Genomic DNA, 17100 nt, shown 5'->3' with positions numbered 1-17100 from the left:
TCAAAAGGTCCAGATGATGCAGGTTTCCATTTATCCACAGGCCGTGGCACAACAATTCCCTAACCCCTTAAAAGCACTCAGATTGCCCCCAACACACTTGTCTTTCCCAAATTTGCTCCCCTTCCTTACCAAAAGGCAGCAAATCACTTGGACACAGTAAGACATTTGGACACCACATGCCACTGATCCACGGCCTTCCTGCAAAAGCTGCCTTGTCCGTTCAACCTTAAGAAGAGCTTAAGCATCCCAACACAGGGCAACTCTGCAACACAACTCTCTGGACCAATTTTCCATCACCATCCAACATAAACAGGATTTGATGCAAAGAGAAAGCACTCAGCATCTCTTCATCCACCCCTGAGTAACTCATACTACATCATGCACCCCAAAGTGTCGTCTTGTCTCAGAACACGTTTACTTCTGGCACAAACTGATCTTGCCTGATACTCTTTGTGATCTGTCAGCCCCAGGAATGGGAAGTAAGGCTCAGGGACAAGGGTTAAAACTACATCTGCTACTCAAAAAACTTTCCATTTTATCAAGCTTTTCAGCTGTATTCTCATGGGCAAGCACGTGATAGTAAGGATAAGAATCAGAAAACAAGAACAGCTTGATGTTCAGAGCCCAGACAAAGCCTTACGTCTATTTGTGAGATCTCATTTGTTTCCATGAGCACATGAAAATAATTTTACATAAACAAGTACTATATTAGAAATCACAGGCCAGAGAGACCACTTTTGTCTTCGAACAGACAGTGGGAATAGTAGAACATTAATAACCAGAGATAAATGACAATGCAACCCAACTGTTCCCACATTCCCCACCCTACCATTTACTTGTCCCCCTGCTCGCCCGCCCCACTGAAGCTCACATACACCTTAGCGACAAGGGAACACGCTGAAGTGGCTAGCTAGCTAAAATGATAAAGGCCTCTTACTCCAGGGAGCTAATCCATTTATGCAGTACCTAACCAACCACTGCACTCAGAGAACCTTCTCCCATGCCCACATGCAGCAGTACCTGTGCACACCTGCCCCACAACACTACACAGCACATGGGGCCTGGGGTGGTGTTTGCGGGTTGAAGCTCAGAGCTTGTGATGAAGTTTGGCCTATAGACTTTGAGAGGGCCGGCCTAGGCCCGTACCCATGTGAACAGCTTGCAAGGCTCTCAGAGGAGCCAGACAAGAGCACCCACGTGGTGCTTTGTCCTTCCTCTTGAGTATATTGTTCCCTTTAGCACTGGTGACCAGCACTTGTGAATTCTGATACCCTGTTGCACTCCTTTTGTTCACCTTCTGGTGGCTGCACATGACTCAAGATGGCACAGAAGCTGGTCCAGGAAAGCATCCCTGATGTGAGAAGCAATATAACCAATTCAGCAAACGGTGCTTTCCCCTGGACACTTCAATCCACTTGTCCATGAGTGCCATCACAGGATACACATTACTCCTCACAACTTTTTGAACTTCCCCTATGCGAGAGCAGTGAGCTCTCGCATAGCGGAGAGCCAGAAGCAGGCCACTACCCTTCTAAACAGGTGTTAGCAAAGCACAGGAACCCTTAGAGCCGTGCCCAAACAACTAGTTGGAGAACTACCAACCTCACCTATGCCACGCCGTTGTTTGCATCAAGATCCACTTCCCAAATATTTGGAAATAAACCTTCAAGTCAATAGCGTGTAAGTTCCATATCAGAGCCTGTATAACACATGCCAGTGTTCATAACACTCATCAATTTTAACACACAAATCATTTCAGTGTTTTCTTTTTTCAGTTCAGAATTTTGGCCCAACTCATGCTTATGAAATGGTCATGTCCTAGGACCAAGAGGGCTCATTCACTCACCACACTGGAGAAGGACAAAAGTTCAGGTCATCTCATTAAAAGAAGAAAGAGCAGAGTACAAAGGCAGACTTTAATGTCTCAAGACCAAGTTCATTAAGAACCTCTGGGCAGAGAAAGGTTGATAATAAAAGCAAAGATTTATACCACTTTTATATGAATAATTTTGAGGGTGTTTTGAGTGATTTGGATGCTTGCATCTGGAAAGCAAATGAACCAGTGTCTCAACTCAGTCCAAGTTTTATGCAGTGGACCAAGCAACACAGGCAAGCCTCAGTTGCAGCAGTAGTTACCACTGCTTTCTACTTCTAACCCTACCAGCAGCCACATCATGAGATAGCAATCTGATTTTTATTTTTTTTTTCAGCTTCTTGTGGTTTACCGTTTCATTCATCTCTAGGGTCTTTCCATAGGCTGTTTAGCATAACTGCCCATAGTAAAACAGTCTGCAAAATGCAGACAGGAAGAATGAGCACATCAAAAATGCCTTTCACACTTCTTGTAGCAGTCAGACTTGAACACGAGGTGTATGATAAAAGAAAAGATACAAGAATGCTAAAAAAAAATAATCATATTGGAAGACTCTCTGCTTAAAAAACATTTTCTAAGAGCACCACTTCCACTGCACATAATTACACTCATTCCTCTAGCAGCACTTAGAAACTAACAGAGCTGGTCATGTTATTCAGAGGATGACAGGACATTATATAAAGTTGAAAACAAGAGCTTGATTTATAGCACACCAAATTCAGAACTACAACGAAAATACACGTATCATGAACTTGCTGTGCTATTTCAATCAGAGCTCTGAACAAAGCACCACAGCTTAGGCTTCAAGACTTACATTAAGGTATGTTTAATATACAGTCTTATCTAGCCAGGTACACCACGTTCTGCTGTGAGGCTTGTCTTTCCTGCACGTACAGAACTCAATAGCAGTAACAGATTTTCCTAAACAAATCCAGGGCATTCCCTGACCTATGGCGGTTTCCCCAGCTGCAAACACCGGCTGCAACCTAACAAGTAACAGGTTTACAGCAATAAGAAAACTAGACATTTGACTGGCTTCATTTTAAGGATATTTCTCCCTATAGTAGGAACTGCACAGACCCCTAGCTTTGCAATTTGGAAAACAATTTGTTAAACTGTTCCTTGTTTCTTAATCATATTATGCCCACATACTGTCACACCAGAGCCTACAGGAGTGTCTGATGAGCCTCTGAAGTGGTATGCAAGACAGGTACTTCCTCAAGTCTCCGCAGGTAAGCAAAAGACTTATCTATGCTGTCACAAAAAAGAGAATGCTTACAATGAGATTGCAAGGTAACTTGCAAAGTGATTAAAGGTTTCATTTTTTGAACTATTTTTGAAGCTCTTTTTCCACAATCAAACACATAAAGGTGAAATCATAGCTTGCAAGGATATGCCAGGATTTTAAAACAGAGGCATATTTTTAGAATTAAAAATATAATTTGCCCTAGCATAGACATGACCACAAACTTATCATTAACATTAAGTTCCTAACACTTTGAAGGATCCTCAGTTGTGCAAATTCATCCCTATGGAAATTGCTTTGCATGAGCAAGCAAAGCCAAACAAGAGATTGAAAAGATTATTTTCAATACAGAAAATTGGCAAACTTAATAGGGTTTCTCTTAAGTATCTTCATTTGCTTTTTTCAGTTTTCCTGTGGCCCTCAGGACACCCACACTTTTGGAACCTTGAATTTAGAAAAAATGTAATATGTTTTTTGCCTTGAGAGGGAGAATTCGTCTCTGACTTAGTGGTCATCATTTCATCAAAACCAGTTGCAGCTCGATAAGAAGTGTGTATCCAGGAACACAGCTCTGGAGAAGGGCAGGGAGTTTTAAAAGTCAATCTGCTCTGATTTAACTCAGTCTCTGTCTACATAAGAAGTAGATGCCTCTATTGAGTGCCTCCTCCTGTGAGATGAGCTGTGGACCAATGCCCAAAACTTCCATTGGCATCAACTGGCTGAAAGAAAGCACAAGCAGAGAACTCAGCAGTGTGGTTCTCATGTAAGCCAACAATGGAGAGGCTATTCAGAGCTAAGGCAGAAAATCAGAGCTAAACCCCAGCCCGCGCCAAGGACAGCTGTGTTGTTGACAGCCAGGCTGACTATTCTACCACGCCAAACCTTGTCTCAAAAACAGTATTTCTTAGTGTTTACTCTAGTCACAGGCTTGGCCTTAAAAGCTCAGCCAGCTTCTTCCCATTGAACAGTAACGGCTGCTACGTTTTCAGGTCTCAGACATGCGCTGGGTCAAGCTGCTTGCTTTCATTCTGCAGTGGCAAAACCGGAGCACAAAAGCCCAGCATTAATAGTTAATCTGCACCATCACATGACCACCCTGTTTCTGCTGTTTCCAAACCCGCACCACCACCTCTCTTCCTGCTCACCCACAGGCACTGCCCCACAGGGAGACTGCAGGGTGCAAAGGACGCTTGGGTCACCTCTCAAACACCAGTGCCAAGCCATGCTGGGCAAGGAAGGCCTCCCACTTCAGAGATACTGGGCTATGCAGTGTCGACAGAAAGTGAAGGGAAAAACAAGCTCTTCGTTTCCATTCCTTGCTACCTTCTGTGTAAGTGCTTTGAACAAATCTCTTACCATCTTATGCAGTACCAGCCCCCATTATCTTGTGGTTGCTGATTTCCAAGAGACTGGTCACTTGTGTAAGTGCTTAAGCTGGGAATTCAATGCTTAGTGGTGGTGGTGGTAGTGTAGGCTTTTTTCTTTTGTTCTTAACCTACCTCTTCCACTCATTTGAGTTTCTTAATCTATATAACAAAGTCAGAAAAGTAAGCAGAAAACTGCCACCACCATCACACGCTCTCTGCACTACAAGAATAACAACCAGCTTGGTTCCAAATAGCGATTTACCATTTGTGGTCTCCTCAAGTTCACCTCACTGATCCTCTAAAGAAGTAACCTGTAAGACTTTCTCCTTTTCAGAGGTTGCTGCCATAAGCAAGAGATGTAACTTATCACGCCTGAAGAGAGATCCATTCACCCACAGATCAAATACAACATGGGCAGTGACAGCATATGGTGAAGCTGCCTGCAAACTCTTTTTCTCCCCAGGCAACGATGAGATATTTGTATCACATGCGGAGGGAGAAGTGGGAAGGGAGATGTATTCAGCCAACTCATCAGCCACACTGGGACCCAACCCAGGCAGCCCTTGTAGTCCAGACACACCAAGGCTGGGGGACAGTGAGGGCAACTCAGCCCTATTCCAGAGAAGAGCACTGCAGAGAAGGTCCTGACCTTCACTTTCAAGCAACATCTACTAACTGGTCTTGCTGGAAAGTATAAACAGGTTGCAGCAAAACTTCTTAATCTCTCAGACCCTTGAGGCTACTTGGGCTGAACTCAGAGAGTGGGAAAGAGAACGTGCCAGCATTATCCTTCTGCACTGTACTGTGTCAACACAAGAAACAAAAAATCTTTTGGAAAACCTTCTTCAAAAAAAGACCTACAACAGCCAACACATAATAGACAGAACAGGGATACGCTGCAGGATGACCACCCTTGGGAAAGTCGCCCTTGGTTGTCCAATCCAGCACTCACTCTGTGACAGCCATTCACCCCACTTCAAATCCCATTTTAAATACTTGTGCAGTTGCTGCAGTCAGGATCTCTAGGTTTTGCCGAGTGATGGTTTCTGTGGCTTGCAGGCAGCCCACCATAAACCACTGCCAGCAGATATTGGAGACTGGGCTTTTCCTTTTACTAGTTCATTAGGAATTATTCTCTGTGGTGCTTTGAGAGAAAAATGCTAAAGAGGTCAAGACCCCAACCTTGTCTGTTCACAAGAGATTCTGGCAGGCACTTACAGGTGGGAGAACTTCTGTTGGTTTTTTTCCTTTCTTTAAAATGTGCTGCCTCCAGGCCTACCTACCCCTCAGAGTCACACCAAGGGTTCAAGCCTCACACAGCATCACTCAGGACTTCTCCCGAAGTCACATCCCAAGGACACATGCCAGCGGTGCCCATATGCCCATTTGATCTCCTCTCTCTGGTCTGCAGCCAAAGAATCAGCTTTAGTTTAATACCTTCTTACCAGGCTTTAGAGCTTAGAGAAAAAAAGACAGACAGCAGGGTTGGGAAGGTAGCCAGCAAGCCTGCCAATCTAGATGATAAACCGTTGGCTTTAACCTCGGCCTTATAATTTACTGCCACTGCTGCCAGGTGCTATTACTGTCCCTTTGGGAATCTTAATACAACAAAATTACTCTCTCTAGCTCTGTTTTCACCCATTCCTACCCTTCCTGTCCCACAAATCTCTCCTGCCTTCAACACATATCCTCCCAAACTTCAGCCACATCGAATTTCCTTCCCCCATCTCCCTTTTCCTCCTCAATCAAGCTCTCTGGTGCACTCCAAATCACCCTGACCAACTTAATCCCCACTCTTTTTCATGATTCAAAGCAGGACCTCAAGGAACCAGTTTCAGATGTTTCAGGAGATGTTCTATCTACTGGCTTATGCTTGGAGACAGCCCAGATGATACTTAGGTCCCATGGTAATCCAAATAGCTATATTCACCAAGATGCAAGCTCTCAGGGGGGGGAAAAAAAAAAAAGGCAAAGTTAAATGGCCAGATACCTAGGGAAAAGAGATAAATATTTCCAGACAGAAGCACTCATAGCAGCTCACTTGTCCATCTCCCCCTTGAACTGTTGCCCTTCTGCATACATGACAAAACCAGATCAAAAATGCACTCAGGAGAAACAAGGAAGCAAGGGATTAAGGGAGAAGAGCAGAAGCATTTGGCCCTAGGAATGGACAAGCCAACACACTCTGTGCCAGGGCTGACACAATGGTGGAGGAAGGCCAAGGAGAGATGTGTGAGCAGAAAGTCTGCTAGCAGCACACCTGAGAAGTGAACATAGTATCAACAGATGTCATGGGGCAGGACAGAGTCCTGGGGTCCTCAGTACAAGAGCAACACAGAGGTACTGGAGAGAATCCAACACAGGGCCACAAAGATATTGGGGCATCTCTTGTATGAGGAGAGGCTGACAGAGCTGGGACTGTTTAGCCTAGAAAAAAGAAGGCTCAATAGGGATCTTATCAGTGTGTACAAATATCTGAAGGGAGGATGGAGCCTGGTGCTTGTCAGTGGTGCCCAGTGACAGGACTATGGGCAATGGGCACAAACAAACACAGGAGGATGTTCTCTCTGAGCATCATAAAACACTTTTACTGTGAGGGTGACTGAACACTGGCACAAGTTGCCCAGGCAGGTTGCTAAGTCTCCATCCTTGGAGATACTCAAAAGCTGTCTGGTCATGGACCTAGGCAACCGGTTCTAGGTGACCCTGCTTGCCCAGAGGGTTTGGACAAGGTGACTTTGAGAGTTCCCTTCCAACCTCAACTCCCTTTGTGAGAATGCTCTAATCCTATCATGCCGATTGATGCTGAAAGCTTAGGAATAGGACTAGATAATAGCAGGACTAGGCTCTTCAGGAAAGGTAGGCAGGGAAGATGTGGAGGGGGTGTCACTCTCTACGTCAAGGACCAGATGGAGTTCATGGAGCTCCATCTGGGGTTGGATGAGGAATGTATGGGTCAGGATTAAAGGGAGGACACGGAGAGGTAACATTACAGTGGAGGTCTGCTACAGGCCACCTGACCAGGAAGACAGAGAGGACAAGGCCCTCTATAGACAGATAGGAGCAACCTCATGTTCACAAGCCCTGGTCCTGCACCTGGGTCAGGCCAATCCCAAACACAAATACAGACTGGGCAGGGAACGGATTGAGAACAGCCCTAAGGAGAAGGACTTGGGGGTGTTGGCTGATGAGAAGCTCAACATAAGCCAGCAATGTGCACTCACAGCCCAGAAGGCCAAGCTGGGCTACATCAAAAGAAGCATGGCCAGCTGGTCAAGGGAGGTGATTCTGCCCCTCTACTCCCACTCTCATGAGACCCCACCTGGAGTACTGCATCCAGCCCTGGGGCCCCCAACATAAGAAGGACATGGACCTGTTGGAGGGAGTCCAGAGCAGGGCCAGGAAGATGATCAGAAGGTTGAAGCACCTCTCCTACAAAGACAGGCTGAGAGAGCTGGGGTTGTTCAGCCTGGAGAAAAGGAAGCTCTGGGGAGACCTTACAGCAGCCTTCTAGTACCTAAAAAGGGCCTACAGGAGAGATGGGGAGGAGCTCTTTATGAGAGAGTATAGCAATAGGACAAGGGGTAACAGTTTTAAACTGAAAGAGGGTAGATTTTAGATTAAATATTAATTTAATAAATTAATAAATTTAGATTAAATATTAATTACCATGAGGGTGGTGCCCTTGCATCCAGCCCTGGGGCCCCCAACATAAGAAGGACATGGACCTGTTGGAGGGAGTCCAGAGCAGGGCCAGGAAGATGATCAGAAGGTTGAAGCACCTCTCCTACAAAGACAGGCTGAGAGAGCTGGGGTTGTTCAGCCTGGAGAAAAGGCAGCTCTGGGGAGACCTTACAGCAGCCTTCTAGTACCTAAAAAGGGCCTACAGGAGAGATGGGGAGGAGCTCTTTATGAGAGAGTATAGCAATAGGACAAGGGGTAACAGTTTTAAACTGAAAGAGGGTAGATTTTAGATTAAATATTAATTTAATAAATTAATAAATTTAGATTAAATATTAATTACCATGAGGGTGGTGCCCTTAGGTTGCCCAGAGGGGTTGTGGATGCCCCATCCCCTGGAGGTGTTCAAAGTCAGTTTGGATGGGGCTTTGAGCTACCTGGTCTAGTGGGAGGTGCCCCCACCCATGGCAGGGGAGGTGGATCAACATGGTCTTTAAGGTCCCTTCCAACCCAAACCATTCAATGGTTATCCTACCTGTCTTGCCCTCGGCATTTACAACCTGGCAGCAGGTGAGCCTTACTATTAGTGAAGACACAGTCAATTGCCTCCTTCAGAAAAGAAGTGGAAATCATTACCCTTTCTAGGAAGCAGCTAGGCCAAGTTCTACATGGGTTACTGCTCTCTTATGCTCTGATTCATCCAGCCCTGGCAGGACACAGGCACTTCCATTACAGCATGTTTTTGCATGGATTAGATAACCATCCAGGAACACTTAGGGGACATAGAGAAAGAGGTATCTGCTGCCTGGCAGAGTCATAATTGCCTCCTCGGGGCAGGCTGGAGTACCTCATGCCTTCCCTCGCTATTCAATCTCTACCTCCCAAACAGAGCCCTTCTTTCCCACCCTCCCTCTCTCTGCCACTGTCAGACTACAAATGCCTTAATCATAGAATGGTTTAGGTTGAAAGGGACCTTAAAAATCATCTTGTTCCAACCCCCCCTGCCATGGGCACTCAAATCGGCAAACCAGACATCAGCTGGGTGGCAGCGAGCCAGAGTCTTTATAACAGACAACAAACCAGAAGAGAACATCTCCCCAGCTCCTCCAAAGGCACCTCTACCATGCCGCACTGCCCGCTCACATGGTACATGTGGCAGAGTCTCCTGCCACAGAACTGCATCCTCACAGGCAACTAGATCGGACAATCTAATCAATCATTTTCAGCCCCAAACTTTCTCATGCTAGGATTGACTTGCAGCAGCCAGGCATGGCATTTGTTTTGCTGGCTCCTTCAGTGCTAAATGCTGGCAAGGGTGAGATAGACAGGGGCTTCTGTGTTGGAGGAACAGCTGCTGTAGAGTATTTCTGGGAGTGAAAAATAAAAGCAAAATTGCAGGAGGTTACCAGAAGCAGGATTTCTCATTCTATAATGGTGCAATCGGTTTCTGCAACAGTTTCCTTATTATATTGCCTCAACAAGCACTCTACTGCGCCCAGGGACAAAGAACTCCTATGGCCCAACTTTTCACACCTGGGAGAGACAAGTTCTGACACTGGGCCCCTTAGGAAATGGTGTAAGCCATTACATTCAGCACATGCCCCACAACTCCACTCACTCACTCTGGGGAGCGAGGTCCAGTGCAGAGACAGTGATGAAACTACCACCAGCACTAGCAGCGGGTTTTCCGGCACCCCCTCAGCACAGAGGCAGGCTCAGGCAAACAGATGATAACAATTTTCAGGAACTGACAAGGCCTGGATTCATATGGGAGTTCAAGAGGTAAAAAGGACTCAGGAGCTCACACGTTCTCTGTCTGGAACCTATTTGTCAAGTCCTGGAGAGACAGGCAAGGGCAAAGCCCAGCTGTGCTAGGAATATGGAAATCTCACCCTGGAGCCATTAGCAGCCCAAACCCAGACTCCAGTGCACCAGAGGTCACACACTGGTCCTTGGTCATGTGTGGCGAGTGCCATCCTGCAGCCTCTACCCAACCAGTACGGGCCCAAAGAAAGCTTTCAGTGCCAATCACCCTACCAGGCCCAGTCCAGACAAAATGCCAGTATTCAAATGTTCAGCAGGACTGTTGAGATTGATGTTACAAAGCTAAGCCCAGATCAGGGCTCACTCTGCACCCAGGCCACTTTCAGTGTCAAGCCAAAACAAAGGTCCACTCACCTGTCGTGCACTGAAACTACTCACCCACCAAAAGGGGTGTAGTGTCTGTAGTGAGAATCCAAATGTTAGCACAGGATCTAGATTTCTCTTCTGTGCTGGCCTTTTTCATCCTAGCATCTCAAAGCATTTTAAATAATGTATTAAGTCTCCATAAGATAGCGGTGTTGATATCATCTACTCATACATGCAGGCAAACAATGGCAGAAAGGTTTCACAGCTTGCTCAGAACTACCTAGTGACTTCATAGAGTAACTGGAAATATACCCATGTACGCAAGCTCTCTGCCTTGTACTTTAAAACAATGTTTTCCTTACCAGCCACCTACCCACACATGAATGAGGACAATCTGGATTGCTCATCATGCTAACTCAAAGCTGCTCTCCTCCAAGAGAGATCTCTTTCCCTGCAAATGCTACACCAACTTCTCAAGCTGCTGAAATGAGATTTCAAAAGAGCTCCAGCCAGTCCCACTAAACAGCACAGGAGGATGGACCCTTTACTTCTCCTCTCTGTTTACACAATGTGCCAAGACCAATTAGTGTCATCCCCTGGGAACGTGCTCAGCAGCTACAAGGAATCTTCGTGACACCCTGGACTTCCTTACAGCTCAGCCAACCCTTGCATCCCCCAGTGCCTTTACCTCAAGCCATCAAAGGATGTCCCTGCTGCTCTCCTTGACCTTGTGCTCTCAGCAATGCCAGAAGAGCCACATCTGCTGAGGTTAGCAGGGTGGCAGCAGCCACAGTCTTTCTAGGACATGCACAGCCTTCATTAAGCAGCAAGTGGCTGGCAGCACGGCCTGCATGTAATGAGGTTGCTATCCAAGGACCACGATCAAGGGGTGACCGGGAGAGGGCATTCACTGCAGCAATGCGTGTGCCTGCATGAGTCAGGGTGTTTCAGCCCAATTAGGGGAAAGAAAGGAAGAAGTCTTCTGAGCTAATTTTCTAGTCCTTTGGATGAGTGAAGAAAAGCACGCGTTGAATTGCCCTCTCTCAGCCTCAATAGGGAAGAGGCTGGGTGGCCAGCTGACCAGCCAGCCAGGGTGGGAAATACACAGGCCAACTGTCCAAACTCATGGCTGGGGCACAAAAGGGCAGAATCACACTGCCCCATGGAGCTGGAAAGGCACCTAAACAGAACAGGACTTTTTTAAACCTGCTCCTGTGCAGCCTTTCCTGCTGAGAGAGGCCAAACTCAAAAGGTCCAGATGATGCAGGTTTCCATTTATCCACAGGCCGTGGCACAACAATTCCCTAACCCCTTAAAAGCACTCAGATTGCCCCCAACACACTTGTCTTTCCCAAATTTGCTCCCCTTCCTTACCAAAAGGCAGCAAATCACTTGGACACAGTAAGACATTTGGACACCACATGCCACTGATCCACGGCCTTCCTGCAAAAGCTGCCTTGTCCGTTCAACCTTAAGAAGAGCTTAAGCATCCCAACACAGGGCAACTCTGCAACACAACTCTCTGGACCAATTTTCCATCACCATCCAACATAAACAGGATTTGATGCAAAGAGAAAGCACTCAGCATCTCTTCATCCACCCCTGAGTAACTCATACTACATCATGCACCCCAAAGTGTCGTCTTGTCTCAGAACACGTTTACTTCTGGCACAAACTGATCTTGCCTGATACTCTTTGTGATCTGTCAGCCCCAGGAATGGGAAGTAAGGCTCAGGGACAAGGGTTAAAACTACATCTGCTACTCAAAAAACTTTCCATTTTATCAAGCTTTTCAGCTGTATTCTCATGGGCAAGCACGTGATAGTAAGGATAAGAATCAGAAAACAAGAACAGCTTGATGTTCAGAGCCCAGACAAAGCCTTACAGTAGCCAGTTTAATATTATCATTCCTCACTTGCATTGTTTACCTAACTAAAAAACACATGATGCTACGTGCTGCCCAGGGAGTTATTAAGAGGCATTTTTGTTGGAGAATGAAAACAAGAAACACACACCCTGGTCCCATTTTACAGGTGGGGAATGGAGGTACTGAGCAAGATTTGCCCAGCTTCATACAAAGATTTGTGGCAGATCTCAAAATGCAACTCAGATTTCAGCTTGCTATCATAAGAAATGAGACTGCTGATTTTAGCTAAGCTGATGGAAATCCAGAAGTCAGAAGACTGAGTCTACAAAATTATTGTTATTTCTAACATGATTATTTTGCAGCAGAAAGAAGTACAAATAGCAAGCGAAGCCCTGCAGTGAGCAAGACTTTCTAAATTAAGCAAGAAGTCATCATAAAGCTTCAACATTTTACTGATTACTAATTACTGATTACTAACTGAAAATTAACCTATGAAATAAAAACTATAAAAATAATATAAATGACCAAGTACTGTTACAATATTAAGGCTGCACCTCACTTTGCATGTTTCCCTGCCTCCCCCCAAAAAGTACACTTTTAAATCAAAACCACTAACTGAATATCTTTTCATTATAACAGTGATTCCACAACCAAGAAGTATTAATCTACAGTAAAATGTTATTTTAAAATAAGTCACCCCCAGATTTCAAATTTTGCAAAAATCTTTGCTTCAATTAATCTAGAAGTGTAGAAAGCAGATGGACCAGGAAGCAAATAATTTCCACAAGGTTTCCCAGAAAGACCACAACAGTTTGGAAAGGTTACTTAAATTAGCCTTTAACTTTCACCAACACATTCCCTAACACACTGCTGAAGGGAATTTAAGGAAGAGCAGGTAGATGCTACGCCTGGGATCCAAACCAGAGAAAGCACCTGGGCCGAAAGGAGCATTTGTCTATTTACTCCCATGCACTCTGAAAAAGAAGGCTGAGCACAGGCTTACCAGCTTTTTCTCTCCTCTCATTAGGAAGTGAAACTAATTAAAGTCTGTCAGTATCAGTAGATTTGAGTGATGTGAAATGCAGCACTGGGTCTTTTGAATGTTCCGTGAGCAGAAACTTGGCGAGAAGGGTGAAGAGGGGGTGAGAGGAAAACTACTGAAACCACAAGTCTCCACATTATGTATTCATGGGCTGTACGCTGCCAGCAGGCTTGAGAACAGGCAGCGAGGTAATGGAGAAATGGAGGAGTCTCACTTTAATAGATCTTGGAAAACAAATACATAGTCCTTTCTTTCAATGGGTGCATCTCATAGGCTTAAAGGGGGTGGTGTTAGTAATGTTAAAACTGGTACATCCAACCAACCAGAGGCAGTCAAATTCCTCCCTAATGAGAAGAAATTCAGAACTGAAAATAACTGTCTTTAACTTACTGCAATTTACCAGGGTCAGCAGATGTCTGCAGATACACTTTCAAACTGATACTACAGCAGTGCAAGAAGAAAAACAAATAATTAAGAGCATACCAAAACACTAACTCTACAGCAATGCCTTCTGAGAGGCACCAGATGAGCACCGTGCAGGTCAACCCACCCCACCAGTACCAGGAACGCCCCGTTTCCCAGCCCGTGCAGAGATGAGGCAAACTAGCATTTATACATCTCAATCTCAGGCCCCTACAAAAGTCCTGCAAAATCAAGAATAACTGCATCTAGAGCAAACTGTAAGCAGTTGGTATTTGTAAAGTGTTAAGAAGGTAAAAAGCACTGTTTTACATTGCTGTAAAACTCTTAGGAGGCACAAGGAGAACAAGAAGTATGGAAACACTTCTATCAAGCCTACAACCACTTTCATCACAAAGGTATTCTTTATACGTCCCTAAGCAATTAATTTATTTTTGAGTAAATGGTATGGGTCAGCTCATAGCAGCAGAGGTAACTTGACAAAGATGAACTCCAGTGATTTTATTCCTGTGTTATCAATGACCCAGACAGGATGGGTGCTGCCTTCCTAATGGGGTAGCAAGAGAACAGCTCAAGTGTAGCAAGAGCCACTCAAGTAGCAGTAGCTTTACCTCTCAAGAGGGGTATCTACACTTAGACCTTGTTTATCTTAGAAGAAGTATCAGTTATGCCTCTGAGGACACGATCACAAGAAGCAATGCTATGAATTTACCGAACCCTGCCTCAAAAACCCTTTTCCATCTTTGCTTACAATACCTTCTCTTGTGTGATGCTGCTTTCCTCATATGAGGTTCTGCCTTACCTGCTGCATTTTTTCCAGGTCAAGGCTGGGCCTGCTGACCTTATCCCCGTATCCTTGACGATGTCTCTTACAAGGCATGACTTGCTCAAGGCCTGTCCCGACGCTTGTGAAGATTAAAGGTCTGGAGGCTGGGCTCCGCACCAGGGGTTGGAGTCTCTTGGGAGGGGAGGCACTGAACAGCACGGGGCTTGGGCTGGCATGCATGCCATCAGCCTGCTCTGCCACAGGCCGGAATGACATCCCACACAAGTTCTTCACTTCTTCGTCACTGGAGGAGGTATTGTTGCTGTCGCTGCAGCAAGCCAGCCTGCTGACCTGGGACCACTTTCGCTTCTCAGCCGCAAACTCTCGGTTGATGCGCTCCAGCTCCTCTTCTGAGCTGTGGCGGTCAAGGCTGGCATGGAAGAGTGCCCGAACCTTGCAGCTTTGGTTCTCCTGGTTCTGGAGCTGATTGGTGGCCAGAGGTGTCAAGGTACAATTCCGTCTTCTCTCTGGTGGGAGGAGAAGATAGAGGAGTGACAGAGCAAATCTGTGTCCCACACCCTAATAAACTGGGTCTGCTTTCTCCTGACCTGTTTGTGTCATGCTTTTTTTTTTACCTCCCCCCAAATAAACTTCTGAGCTGTTTTCTGTCTTTTTTTCCCTAGAAGAAACACTCCCTGGCTGAATGCTTCCCTTTGGAAGTTTCCAAAACTTTGTTTAGACCAGACTGCTAGACATCCCCTTGCATCACCTGGAAGTCAAGTTTCAGAGTAAGGACACAGATCTGCCACCCACCACATCCCCTGAAGGTGGAGAAGACATGATCTTGCAAACATGTTGTTAGGCACTTACATCTAGCTAGAAACATTAAATTCTAGTGACCGGTTCTCAGGGCAGAGGAGCTGAGCAGCACATCTGTGATGCAAATAATAAGAGGTCTGGTTTCTGGAGGTAAAGGTCCTCTTTCTATTACAAGGCTTGCCACATAAGAGAACCTGCCCTCAGCCATAAGCTGGACATGCTTTACATGTTCTGCCGAGTTGTTTCCATGTTAAGCACTTGGAACAGGGATTTGAATTTCAACAGGACATGTCCTGTGGGTCAGGAATTTAACTACTTCTGTCTTTGCATAAGAATCTACTTGAATGTGGCTAAATTACAATAAAACACAGGGTATGCACAAATGGCAGAGACTTACCATAGCTCAAGAGATGCATTTAGTACAGAGTTCACCTACACCTCTAAGCTGCTTCATACCAGGTCCAAAAAACAATAGCAGAGCACCTGTCTCCTCTATGAAAGATCCTCAGCTAGATTCAAGAATAGGGCTGCCCAATACCAACAGTAGAGGAAGAAGGGAGCAAGCTTATCAGACAAGTGAGTCTAGGGGAATAAGGAAAGCAAAACTGGAAGTGACAAGGAAGAGGAAACCTAGAACAAAGATGATGGAGTTGCACGAGCATGGAATAGAAGGTAAATTTTTAGTCCTAGCTCTGCTGCTGGCCCAATTGCAGACCTTCTCTGCCCCATATCTTCAGCACTGGCACCTTAACATGTGTTTAACAATGTCTATGTCTGGTAAGAAAAGTGCAGCTGCAGCATCTGATAACCCCAGCTTCTACCTGTGAGGTCCCAAAAACTTCAAGGTGACTGACTAAATGCATCTGGTTGTGGTACACTGGGGACAAAGGAGGAGGCACTTCCAAAAGCACAAGTGAAAAGCAAAAGAGACTTCAGCTGTAGCATCCCAGGACCCTCCTATCTTGTCCTTTTACCTCTGTCAATCTGAGCAAGTTCCTGGTTCTCTCCCTCAGAGTCGTCGCTGTCCTCATCACTTGGGGGGTAGGAGATCTAGGGGGCAAGAAGAAAGAAAAGGCTTCATTGTGAACACTGATCATTGCCCTGCTGCTGCCCAGGCCACTTCCTCCACCCTCCACTCTCATATCCTGCAGTTGTCCACCCCACCTAACCGCACACACCCAGCCGTAGCATCTCCCTGTATGCACATCCTCATCTCCCAACCTCAAACTCCCACCGTATCTTCTTAGTTGCAACAACACAAAACACACAGCCTACCACTATTTCCACCTTACTGCACCACCAACTCTTTCCCAAGCACAACGAACATACCCTGCCCATAGCTCCCCAGACACACAGCTTCTAACCATCACGGCCTACCACATCCACATCACGTGGACAACTGAATCTCCAAAACCCACCACCGAAATAAAGACACATCCTGTCAACAGCACTATCATCTTGCAAGGCAACCACAAATGGAAGTGGCATGTTAACTTTAGCTGTCCTATGTATGTAACCCGCACTTCCCCCTTGAAGGCACACACACACATAAGCCACCAAAGAATAGGCTTGTGCTGCTTTTCTACGGGACAACTCTGAAGAATCTAATAGAAATAAAAGAAACAGAATTTTACAGAAATGCAAACAATAACATTATCCTGTCCCCACCACCACAGAATTTTACAGTACCACTGAACACCACTAAATGCTCTAAGAGTAATGCCAATTCACATATTTTGTCTATCAGGAATTTCCAGGAACATTTTTTCTGGGTCAGCCAATGGACTTCACCAAACCACTTGCTGTATACCCAAATACCCACTTACTCAAAACATGTTCTAAAACTGAACAAGCTTGGTAGTCGCCACTTGAGAAGGGTTGAGAGATCT

General features: G+C 45.6%; 1 protein-coding gene across 2 annotated transcripts in view; it reads right to left on the bottom strand.

The window, feature by feature from the left end:
- The window catches only part of LOC106893376, a 72413-nt gene that overhangs the window by 36771 nt on the left and 18542 nt on the right, over positions 1-17100 (bottom strand). For both annotated transcript variants that reach the window (XM_014951303.1, XM_014951304.1), the window contains exons 2-3: positions 16186-16261; positions 14429-14919 (exon numbers count right to left, since the gene is read on the bottom strand). In XM_014951303.1, coding sequence (XP_014806789.1) covers positions 14429-14919; positions 16186-16261 — 567 coding nt within the window. The remainder of the gene's footprint in view (positions 1-14428; positions 14920-16185; positions 16262-17100) is intronic.

The sequence above is a fragment of the Calidris pugnax genome, unplaced genomic scaffold, assembly GCF_001431845.1.
Source record: "Calidris pugnax isolate Ruff unplaced genomic scaffold, ASM143184v1 scaffold24, whole genome shotgun sequence".
In the NCBI taxonomy this organism is placed as follows: domain Eukaryota; kingdom Metazoa; phylum Chordata; class Aves; order Charadriiformes; family Scolopacidae; genus Calidris; species Calidris pugnax.
Note: the sequence above shows the minus strand (reverse complement) of the source record. Positions and strands in the feature narration are given on the sequence as shown.